At 44.7% G+C, this 12,516-nt stretch overlaps 1 protein-coding gene across 1 annotated transcript; it reads left to right on the top strand.

Annotated features, from left to right (window-relative positions):
- Window positions 1–10: 10 nt before the first annotated feature.
- On the top strand, window positions 11–11,472 carry l(1)G0004 (RNA-binding protein pno1). The gene is made up of 8 exons (XM_077666111.1): window positions 11–159; window positions 601–769; window positions 1,587–1,736; window positions 2,445–2,528; window positions 3,255–3,315; window positions 4,800–4,917; window positions 9,248–9,318; window positions 11,248–11,472. Exons 1-8 carry the CDS (start codon window positions 56–58, stop codon window positions 11,313–11,315), a joined length of 825 nt encoding a protein of 274 aa, XP_077522237.1. The 5' UTR covers window positions 11–55; the 3' UTR covers window positions 11,316–11,472.
- Window positions 11,473–12,516: the final 1,044 nt, after the last annotated feature.

Genomic DNA, 12,516 nt, shown 5'->3' with positions numbered 1-12,516 from the left:
AACAAGTTTAAATTTAAAACTTTGTGGTGAATAACATTTAAATATACTTTTATCGATGTCAGTCACTTTGAACACTAGCGCCCTCCTTGACTGCGTGACGAATGTCGTAGAGCGTGCGAGTCCTTTATATCGTCTCCTCTCACGTGGTGGGAAGCGTAGGTAAGCAAATGCGTCAAAATACGCAATTTCTGCCCATTTACTGAAGCGCTTCTATTTCGGAGATATGAAAGTGTGTGTTTTGCCCAAACTGATGAAACGTGACCGGTGGTGCAGTACGGTCAACGCTTTCCGATCATGGCCAGACGGGAGCATCTGTGACGCCGATACCACCGGCAAGCGTGTCAAAATTGCTGCGATCTTTCGCGATTATGTTAAAATTGCTCACGTCTGCAACATTTGAAAAGGTTTTTCTTCCTTTCTGAAAAATCAGATACTTTCAGATACGTTATCGCGTTCATGTCACGCGTGAGCTAGAATCTCTTAGCTCGCGATCGCCCGAAAGTGCCCACTGGAAAGTGTGCTCTGGTAGTCCAATGACGCTGCGATGAGGTGTCACATTAGAAAAAGGCTTTCGCATTGCTTTTGTGACTTATGTCGCAGGAGACATCTCAAGATGCCTTCCACAACAGAACCTTCAAAGATGACCGACGGCGGGTTCCAGCTCGTCCAGCGCCGGGCCAACCGCAAGCGCAAGATGGCCGTGGACGCCGACGACGAAGACCCTAAAAAAGGACGGCCCCTCTACCCCCCCGCCAAGCAGGAGAAACTGGTGCGACACCGAAAATAGCACCTTTCTCCTCACTCGTACTCTTAACCATTTGCTAGATTGGTGCAAGTGGCGGTTCGTTCAAACGTGCCCCCGTTTCAGCGTGGTTATGTTATGATGTGTCAGCCGTGATATGTTCCTCGTCTGCACGGTACCTCATATAGCACGATAAGTCTTCATTGTGACGAGTCGTGAGTAGTGAAGGTTGTCAGCTGAAAAGTCAATTATATTAGGCTGGTCAACATCGTATGCATAAAAGGGGGCGTGGTCTTGGCTCGTTTGTATGTCCAGTATATCGTTGCTGTACCACAAAAATGTTAGACAGCTGTAGTTTTTTTGCTGACGGCTAGCTCTCATGACTTTTGTGGGGATTATGTTCCAGTGATTTTTTGTTTAGATTGTTTTTCAAAGTGTATGCATCTTTGTTGCAGGATATTTTTCGTGTTCTGTTGTGATGTTGCTACTTCATTATTGTGTGCATGTGTACGCTCAGGCTGATATTTCTGACTGCCCTTTACCACATCGTGATGATTACTTTACAAGCAGCTGCTGCTGAATCAGCTGCATGTTGACAGTAGTTTTTTTCTTTGTTACATTCTTATCTGGGTACCACAGAGCTCTCTCAAACAGGAATCAGTAGCAGAGTTAAAATTTCTGCATGAATGACAAACACAGTGAAAGTGCCCTTGAGCTGAGGACGGTGTCCTTGAGATGACTTTGCTGCTGTTATGCCTTGCCGTGCATTATACAGTGCAGTGACTAATTTGGCCGAGCTGTGGTGCTACAAACTAACCTTGCCTCCACTCAATGTGGTTCACAGGATGGCAAGACCGAAATGCGGAAGGTTCCCGTGCCGGCCCACAGGTACAGCCCGCTGAAGGAGAACTGGCTCAAAATCTTCACGCCAGTTGTGGAACACCTCCACCTTCAGATACGGTTCAACCTGAAGTCCCGCTGTGTTGAAATACGGGTGAGTTTAGAGGCAGGCATTGTTGCTTTGAATGCGCACACAGAGTTGTCTATTCTTTGGCCAGTTCTCACTAGGTTCTATATCTGCAGTCTAATAATTTTAGAATGCTTACAGAAAACAGCCAAGCTCGGAAATGAAGTTAGTGCTTTTGAGGGCATGCTGTCAGGGAGAATGCTTTGTTGAGTAAGGTGTAGGGGTAGGCTACAAATTGCAGCACTGTGCAAGACCTTGGGATAATCTTGATTGCCTGAAACTTCTGAATGTGCACTGTTCTCATCACAAGGCCAGTTCTGGGTGTCTTCTACTGCCACTGTAAATGCCGTGAAATTCTGTTGTGCTGTGCTTTCCCTTTTGTTGGTCTTACCGTCTTACTGCATTTTGTCATTCCAAACCAGTCAATCTCCCATGTGTAATGCCTGCATGCCCCGATTGAAATTATCAATGCGTTTGTAGTACTGCCACTGGTCATGATTAAATATGAGAGACGTCCTAAGCACACTAAGCTGTCGCCATGCAGCCAGCTACCCTCGAGTGGTCTTGGCCAAGCAGCTGCAAGTGGATGATTGATGTGTATTGCTACCAAACATGGATTTGCAGAAGTGGTGGCAGAATAGTTGATTATCTCATGTTTAATAGCAAATGGGGAGCTCCTTGCCTCAAAAGCGGGAGCCTGAAAACTAATGTTTTTTTTTGGTTTTTTTCCCGCAGACGTGCAAAGAAACCGAGGAGATCAGCGCACTACAGAAAGCTGCTGATTTTGTGCGGGCATTCACCCTAGGCTTTGACGTTGATGTGAGTGGCAAAGTATTGGTCCTTCATTACAGCAACTTAAGGCAGCATATTGGCTCACATACTCCATTTTCTTTGTTTGTTTGCCATGCCTTATTTATATGGACCATGAGGAGTTTGGTAATTACTTATTGCTTAAGGGGCTTCGGTAATTAAAAAGTTTTCTTACAGTTTCTTTTTGATTTTTTTACTTTTTGTGGCAAGTGACATGCAGTTATGTTGAGCAGTGTTTTGTGGGAATGGCCTCCTTTGATACAAAAAAATTAATTCTGTTGTTGGCTGCCACAAATTGTACGTGAACCTCGAAACTTCGTATCGCCAGTTTGGTGGCTTCTTTTCTAAGAGCAGAGTACATGTTGCAAGGTTCTTAGGCCGAAGCTGGTATGGTTAGCCATGCATCTTCAGCAGTAAGACTAGTCTTAACTTGCATGTGTGACCGTACCTACTGTTACTGCTTTAGAAATGCGGAGACACAGAGGCACGTAGAAACAGGTCATGGTGGCAATCCGTTGAAAAGTGGAAGTTTCCATGGCATACAGCCGAAATCGGTGTCGAAAGCCAAACGAGGGCAGTTTCATGCTGTGCACGTCTTTTGGTTCCTGTTGTCTTCCTCTTCCTTATTGCTTTTTTTTTGCGTTTAAACTCATTGATTCTGTTTTTCATTTTTATTTTTCATTTCATTCCATGGCCCACCCGAATGTGCTATTTCTGACGGGGCCCTTTTGGCAGGATGCCCTGGCCCTTGTTCGGCTGGACGAACTCTTTCTCGAATCTTTTGACATCCAAGATGGTGAGCCTGCTTACAGCTCTATTCTTTTTTTCTTTCCAGTTCAGTTTAGCGTCTGTTTAATGCACCCTCATGACCACAGTGTCTGTTCAGTTATTCAGCTGGCTAATTTCTTTTTAGCATTTACAATATGTGTAGAGCAAGCTCTCAACGTAAGGTAGATGTGAACTGGGACAAATGCCCCGAACAGGCAGTTGCCCCAGATTAAGGCAAATTGTTTTTCCAACCTTGAAGTTTCTGTGAAAGCTCCTTAGCTCTTCTTGTAGTCAAATGGTTGCACTTGGGTGGATGCTAATGAGTAACTACTCCCCAATTTCTTGCATTTGTGTAGTAGTACTCTAGACCAAGCGGCAACATTGAACTGTTTTCTGCCCAAATGTCCAATAGAAGTTTGCTGGAATGTGTGTGTTTGGTTAGCAAGGAATTTCTGCTGGCATAAATAAATAGAGCAGGCTTGTGTACCTAATTATCAGTTCAAAATATTTATATAGAGTCACTGACCTCCGCAGGGCTAAACTGCACTTGCATTGTTGTGGAAGGCGCGTTAATGGCACATTGTTATGGTAGTATTCTGGTGCTGGAGAATTTTAGTGAAGTTGATTCATCATTAGTGCCTCTTGAAGCAGATGTGTGTTATTGTGAGATAGGTAAAAATTGCAATGCTTGTTTATGCATCATGTGAACTTGATCAATGTGCTTTTAAAAAAAATTCTTCCTCTGTCGCGACGCTGTCAGAAAGCAGTGATATTTATGGATTGGACAGCGTTAATGCACAGTGAGCTCACGGAGTGCGCAAAAGCAGTGGCACTCTAGTTTTGTTATTTTCTTCAGTGCACTGCGGTCGTAATTCATAATTGAAACACTCACCTTGCATCTTTATCGCACAGCCACTTTCAGCTTGCAGTTCAGTCACAGGCCTTTCAACTCTCCAGAATTAGGTGCACATGACACGAGCCAAACCAGAGACCACTTGCAGTGGCAGAATGGGCAACGCTGCCAAATGAAGAGGCACTCTTTCAGATGAAGTGTACCATCTGGATGACTCAGCATGTCTCATTTGGCGCAGGAATTGAATCTGTGTGCTCGGTTCACCATTTAGTGTAGAGAGTCCCGGTTCAATGGCCTTAGATAAGTCATGGTCATTCAGCTCTTTCCAAACTGCATAAATTGGTTGAACAAGGAAGTGTTAGGTTAATGACTGAAAACATTGATTGACATCGTTTTATAGTTCAGTGTGTATTAGATTAAGCAATTGCATAAGTTCTGCAAAGATGTCCTTGTGAGGTGGTTTCGTGTATTACTTTTTTATAGTAAAGCCACTTTAATTAAGCGGTGCAATAAATGTGCACCTATGTTGCATGTATCTTGGAGCTAGATGAAGATTAGTGTCATGGGTGTGTCCCTGCTCGCTGCTGTAGACCAGTGCTAATTGTGCTCATCATGTATAATAAGCTCATGGCAATGATCCCCAACCTTCTCTCTTACAGTGAAGCCGCTGAAGGGAGATCATTTAGCCAGGTGCATAGGACGAGTTGCTGGGAAAGGGGGCCGCACGAAATTCACCATTGAGAACGTCACCAGGACCCGTATTGTCCTTGCTGACAGGTGAGCTGTGTGCGCGATTCCTTTCATAGCAGACTGTTTGTGCTTGCCAGGTAGTCATGTTGAAGTCGAGAGTTTGACAGTTCCCTAATCAAATTACACAGAAAACATGCAGAAAGAGGTCTCATCGTATGAAGCTGCTGGAAGGACCTCCCATTCCAGTGTTAATAAAAGCTGATAGGAAACTAGGAAGTGAATCTGATGCATGAAAGACTGACAAAATTAGAAGTGCAGACAAACAATAATACTTCGAAGTAATACAGTTGAAGCCTTTTGTAAGAGGCATGGGAACCGGAGATTTTTCTCACACTTGGTTGGCTGCTTTCTCTCTCCCATTGAGTGGGCCTCTCTTGTAGCAGACATTGGATATAAAAGGCATTCGGTAATAAAGGGGGAGTTCTCTTTGAATTTTTACTACGAACCCACTTCTAAGGGACATTTGACTTGTGGGTGTTCACCCTCACTCCGTGGGTGTGGCACCATTGCTCGCAAACCGCAGTCGCATCCATGCTCGGGAGTCTGCATAGAAGCAAGCACTCGCATGGAATTTACTATGGTTCCAAATAATACATAGCGGGCGGGATAGCTGCGAAACATAGGTGAGGGGCTCCTGAATTGTGAGTTCTGCATAAAGAGAGGCTTCCAAACTGCATGCTTAGGAAATTTAGTTCAGCATTATGGAAACAACGCAAAAATGAGGACACAGACCTTTCTGTATACCTCTTTTCACTGTTCCAGCAATAAGGGCTCCCAACCTATTCGCACGTATACGGGGCGCAGGCGCATGGTAGGCTGTCTTGTTCGTGCCGTTCCTACGATCAAAAAGCATGAAACTAAAAAAAAATTTTAATGGGTCATCAGCTAGGGATTTAGCCGGCCTGCAGGTCATGCCATGAACCAAAAAGCAAGCTTCCACTAATACGCCACACTGCATGACTCGCTCTCACTGCTTTTGGTTTAAATGTGTGGCGAATTTATGGTGGAGACTTTGGAGAACTCGCAGCAGGACGTGAGGCATGTCCATTTCCCGAAATTTAGGAGCAGCGCACCAGAAAGACACAGAGGCTGAAAGAAAAGGACAAGCGTGACGGGCTGCAACCTTTTGTGTGTGTATGAGAGAGAGGGAGAGGAACTCTTACTCACTGGACGGCAGTGTTAAAACAGGCAGTTCCATAGTGAAAATTTGGAACCCTGTAACAGACTCAAATTCTTGTCCAGTGCGTAAAAGGGTTCAATTATTATGTAATATATAGTAACAAAAATGGAGCCAAATACTACGGGAAACATTCAAGTAGAAGTGTCACAAATATAAATCTGGAGAGAAAACTGCACAAAACAAACATGTAAATGGTGTGCCGTGGCATGACAGGTTGCATAGTAAGGTAACAGTATGTTGACTACCGTATCGTACCAGCTAAATCAAAGGTAAACTGAGCACGGCTACATGATCTAATTACACTAGTGGGCAAACTATGAAAATTTAGGGTGATTTTAGTATGCTGGCAGCCAAATTTTATCATAGAACTGCTTGCACATAGGCATATCATGCCTACTCAATGCCACAGGATCGCATGTTGGCACACTGATGTGAGAACAGTGTTCCATTTACTTCTGATGACACTTCCTGTGTGGTGTGTGAATTGTTTTCTTCTTGCCTGTCGCAATTCTGGTCGCAGATCATTTATAGCATATTTACATGTGTAATTTGCACACTTTTTTTTTTTTAATTAAGGCTTCAAAAAGGGAGTGTGCATATTATGCGACGATTTTGCAAACACGTCCTAAAAAACTACATATAACACTCAATATATACAGTCAAGCCCACATATAACGGCCCCACTTAAGATGAACTTTCGCTTGTAACGAACGAGACCTGCGCGACCGTCAAAATATACATTGTTTCAATGGCACAGAATCACACGTATAACGAACGTCATTAAGCCCTGCTGATCGGTTACAGCGAACGGACAGCGTAAACCCGGCGCCGCGATGCGAGATAACCTGCCTTCGACCCCTTTGTGTGCCTGGCGCGCGGCATGTTTTCCCGAGGCTCATCGCAGGCCAACTGCCCGCCCCGTTTCGCGCCGCTCTCGAGCAAGCTACCCTCCCCCGGCGACGCGCCTTCCAACATCACCCTTCCGCCCCGCCTCGCAACTCCGCTCCCCTCTCCTCACTCTTGCAAATCCGCACGTGGCCTCCGCGATCAACCATGCCAGTGCCGATCGCGGAGGCCACGCTCCGTGAAGCAGTCCTTCCGTAGGAGCCAAGAGGTGGCTGCACTGACACTCGCGGACACCCCTCATTTGTCTCTCCGCTGGTACTGTGCGTCTGTATCTTTAGCTTGATTGGCTTGATTGCCACCTGTGCACGTTGCACAACTACCCCATCACGCGCTTTTGTCACTCTTGTTGCGGTGTGGACGTTTCGATGGCTTCGTTCAAATCTCGGGCCCTGGCTGTAATTCGGGATGGCGGACAGTAACACCGTGTTTATTTCTGTTGTATTCAGCGGTAGAGATTATGAAAGCGGCCTGGGTGGAGGTGATGACCACTGGCGAGCGGAACTGCTTCCGCAAGGCCGGCTTCGTCGACACAGCGTACGATGCCGAGCCTGATTCTTCGGAATATGACCAACTTGGCGGCGATTTGTGGCAGCGCGTCATCTACTCCGACATGGGGGGTCATGACATTGGTTGGAATGATTCTATTTCTGTCGATGGCGACGCCGACACCGCCGAACTGTGCATGGACGAGGACATTGTTTCTGAAGTGCGGGACAAGAGTGATGCGGAGGAATCAGATGAGGATGAAACTTCGGAGCCAGCACCCATAAGTGCGCCTGTAGCAGTAGCTACATAGAGAGCCTCAGACAACTTGTCTGTGCCAAGGGCCTCGGTGATAGCACACTTCTGCTTTAAATAAACTGGAAACCTCCCTCATTGGATCTGCAGAAACAGACGTCCATCACGGACTTTTTCGCAAAGAAAAAATTGTGTTTTGACAAGCAACTGTCATTAAAGCTGTGGTCCATTTACTACGAACTTCGGGATATAACAAACGGATGCCGCGTGACGCTCATGTTCATTATAAGTGGGCTCGACTGTAGTATACATTGCCACCCACACGTCAGCCTCCATACTTGCACCCCTCACTGGACATAGAAAAAAGCACTCCAAATATAAGACACATACCCCCTCCTGCCTTGCTCCATATCATGTAGTTCCACCCAGGATGGCATGACGGTGCTTGAGCAGCTCAAAGCAATAAATGCTCAACGACACAATCTCACAGCCACCAGTCAGAGGCAAATGGTGATAAAAGGCGATAAAACGGCTCCATAGCTTCGAATTACGGTGCGTGCCAGAGGTTACCGAAAGTTTGTTCTCGGAACTGTTAATCCGGGAAAGCGACCACCAGCGCGAGTGATCTGGGTAAGCGGTGCGCAGTTGGCCCCCTCACCACTCATCGCAGCCGCACACGGTGGCGTGGCTGTGCCGATCTTCCCAAGCCTGCCTTGCACGCACCTGCGTGCATGCTTGTGGTCTGGTACAGCAGGGAGTGTAAAATATGCGATGGACTCGGGTAATACATTAAGGGGGCATAATTTACGCACAAAATACGGTATATTTCATGTAATTTTATTGCAGACCTGGTGATTTTGGTGCTTTTGGAAAAATGTAGTGCCAGAATGAAATGAGATTATAGGGCTGCAGTGGTGAGCTATCTTAATGAATACAGATCCTTGAGTTAGCGAGCTCTTGAAACCATGACAGCTTACTAAGCTGACTTTGAATGTTTAATGCATTGCGCTGTCTGAGAAACCGTGCTACCTTATTTTTGTTTTCTCTAAAATACAGTGGAACCCCGCAGTAGTAAACTCAAATATAGTAAAGTGAAGCTGTGGTCCTGTTTCGCCTCCTTAGGCGAATGCACATTTTTTTTTTATTATAATAAAGATTTTAAAAAACTGCTTTAGTAAAGAGCGTCTGGCCGTGGCGACATACTTCCCGCAGAAATGATGACAACGCGGCACGCACGAGGTCGATATTCGAGTGTAAATGCTAGTGAAGAGTAGGGAAGGGAAGAAAAGGGCGAACATTAGCAACATAGGGAAGTGGCAGCAAGAAATGGAGGCATGGCAGCACTGTGCGAACGGTACTGCCGCGCCTCGACTGTGTCGTGAGTTTAGCTATTGCCTCTTAAACGACTCTGAGGCTGCGCAAAATGGCTCCATGTTCACGCAAAACTTTTGTTTTCATGTGAAATCAAAATCAAACTTGATAATTTGCGTAGTTTCAATGCATTGCTTCATGTTGTTACTCTTTTCCACGCAGTAAAATCCACATTCTTGGCTCCTACAAGAACATCCGGGCCGCCCGAACTGCAATCTGCAACTTAATTCTTGGTGAGTGTGGAAGTCCTTGTTCGTTGTACAGAGGCTTTTGAAAGTTAGAAATTTAATTTTTTCTGTGCTGCACTACTGGTATAGAGCCATTATAATGTGCAATTTCTCTTTATTTATATTGTGTACTGTGCATGATGATGATGATGATGAATTTTTATGGCGCAAGGGCATCTGTGGCCAAAGAGCGCCACGGCACAAGTTAGGTTTCATTGCACAAGGTGGGGCCTAAGACCCATTTCCCAAGCATTTCACCCTAAATAAGCCGAGCACCAGACCAGGGGAAAGCTTCTACCCATTGTATCGCCGGTGGGTACACGGCGGCACTGGGGATCGAACCCTGCACTTCCCGCATACGAGGTGGACGCTCTAACCATTAGGCCACCGCTGCAGTTGTACTGTACCCATCCCTTGTAAACATTGGTATAGACATGGCCCATGCAGCTAGAGCATAGGCTCTCAGTTTTTTAGTGTCGGAGAATTCCAGTCGCTTTTGAAAGGTGCTTAAAAACTATGTTTACCTTGGCATGGACAATTGCAAAATGCCTAATTTCAGCTGCATTAGAATCTCGATTATATGAATCTCACCGGATTGCCAGAAATGTTCGCAACCCTCCTGAATTGTTCGGGGGACTCCTGAGTTTTGGCTGGAGCCAATCATGCAAACACGATCTTATTTCTCCTGGAAATTGTCCCTTTGTTTTTTTGGAATGATTTTCTCTCCTAAAGGAAAAAAAATACACATTATGCATAGGAGAGACACGATTGCTAGCACGTGTTTGTGTAGCTGCTACGGTGGGCAGCAAAATTTTTGGTGTTCGTAAATTAGTACCTTTTTGTACTCTGATGAAGAGCCATGGCACCTTTCCTATCGGGCCATCTATGATTCATTATGGGCAGTTTCTGGGCTATTCACTGCTTCCCTTGCAATCGTTGGGATATGTTGCGAGAAAGTGAATGGCAGCCGGAAATGGTTCAACACTGAGGCAGGCCATGGTGACTGCCTGAAGCAGTCAGCCTCCTCACATTAGGTAAAAGAAAATGATGCATTGCATGGCCTGCGATACCATTTTCATTGCTAAAGATAAGCGTTATTTAAACAGGCTAGGTTACACGCAAGCATTCTGCAAATCTAGTCTGTGCGATAAACCATAGCGATATCGATAATAGGCAATAGTGATGAACCATGCTCAGCATGGTTTATCGCTATTGCGCTTTGATACAAGGCTGCGGTCCCATCTGTTTGGAGTCTATCGATAACATTGGAAAATGCTTTCTTTTCAAGGCAGTGAAGATGCAGAAACAAAAAAGAATCACGTCCGTTTCACTCTGTATTCTAAGCGCATTAAGTGGCCATCAAAGGATTGCATTTCTTTCCATCTTGATATGTTTGTATGTTGTCAAATTTACTGATACCTTTATATCGAATTACACATTATATCAAACTCGTAGGCTTTTTTTTTTTTTAGATATATGTGAGTTTGACTGTATGTTCATAGCTGGGTTTTGGGTGGAGGTTGTGTTGTGAAAGCCTTGTCCTGCAACAATCTTTCTCGTTCTGAAATTGCATCGCTCTTAATTGCAGAGTCACATGCAGCTGCGCCTTGTGTAGTGCACCTCTTTATTTCCGAGCAGAGAGTTTGTTTGACAAGGCCAGCCATTGTAGTATTTAGTTCATTAGACTATTCACATCAGCTCGAATCCGTGTGACATACATAATACTAACTTTACCATGGTAGTACTCGTGATTCATCAAATTCATAATGGCAGTGTGTATTATTTACGTAATGTTTCATAAAATCAGAGAGAGTTGTTTTGCTGGTGACTCTTTGTTCTGCTATTGCAAATCATAGCTGTTGTCATAAAGCATGGGAAAATTATTGTTGGCAACTCGCGGTGAGTAACTCAGTGTGCTCTCTTTTTCTTTCGCAGGCCAACCACCGTCCAAGGTGTACGGAACCATGCGGCAACTGGCAAACCGTTTAGGAGAGAGATTCTAATTTATTTGTGCAAAGCTTAAACTAGGTACCTAAAGGAAGCTAGTCCCAAGATCTGTTACACCTCACTGGCAGCAAGCAGAATCGCTCTGAACTCTTTCGGCAAAGGAAAGGATGACTGTTGGGAAGAAGCCCTTGAGATTAAAATGTGTCAATTGCATGTCGTGTGTTGCTGGCTTGTTTGTTGCACATTAGGAAAAGCAGTGCAAGAAAATAGAGAACAGGTCAGTAATTATTTCCAGGTTCATTAGAGGGAGCTCTGAACACGAGCTCCTTTCTGCTTTGTATTAAAATTTTCGTTTCTGATGTTGCTGTCAACCAAATGCAGCTGCATCCTTAGTGGTTGTCACATGATTTATAGTACAGATAAAGTGCACTGTTTAGGCTATTGCTGTGAGCTGCTTATTGATGGCTGCTGCGAGATGCACCACAAAAGTATTTTTACGAGCATCACATGGCCAGCATTTTGGCAGCCTTTGTGTTCGTAACTAAAGTTGGAGCAGGGCATGACATCTGCTACAAAGAATGGCTGACTCTTATGTTTGAGTTAGTTGCATTAGCCTTCAACAGCCTTCTCAAAATTGTCATTGTAATGTTGACTGTAAATTCAGAATCTAAAAAAATTGTACTAATTGCCTAGTTCAAATTAGTAAATATAGAACTGATTTTCTTGCAAGCCTTTTCTGTCCACTGTCTTGCAGACAACAAAGCCAGTGTTGTCTTGGTACTGTTAGTGTTCTTAAAAGTGTCTGGTTTCATTTAAAATGGTTTTCCACTTTGCATAAACGCTTATGGTGCGGACTTCTTTAAGAATTTGTCCACGAAGCTACTGCTAGAGGTTCGACATGATAAAAAGGAACAACACAGACACAGGATGATGAAGATGAACAATACAGGCACTGCCTTTCACCAGTTGGTGGTCAGAGTCAAAAACAACTCTGTGGTGTTACTGGAATGACCAGATGCAGAACTCAGAATGAAAAGCTTTGATTTGTAGCAGCCCAGAGGGTGGCCCAAAACAACACACTCAATACGTTCTGCTTTTTGCAGGTTCATCGAATTGGGGTTCAAGTTAGTGTACTTGTTTTTTTCGTTTTTTTTTGAGGCGGTCTGTGCTACAATTGTGCTGCAACACAACATAATGTCTGCCTTGCAATACCGCTACAGCCAGGAGACTGATTTCAACTGTGTTATCGCACGTGAC

Source organism: Amblyomma americanum, chromosome 5 (assembly GCF_052857255.1).
Source record: "Amblyomma americanum isolate KBUSLIRL-KWMA chromosome 5, ASM5285725v1, whole genome shotgun sequence".
Taxonomy (NCBI): Eukaryota; Metazoa; Arthropoda; class Arachnida; order Ixodida; family Ixodidae; genus Amblyomma; species Amblyomma americanum.
The sequence above is the reverse complement of the archived record's forward strand: the minus strand, read 5'-3'. Positions and strand labels throughout refer to the sequence as shown.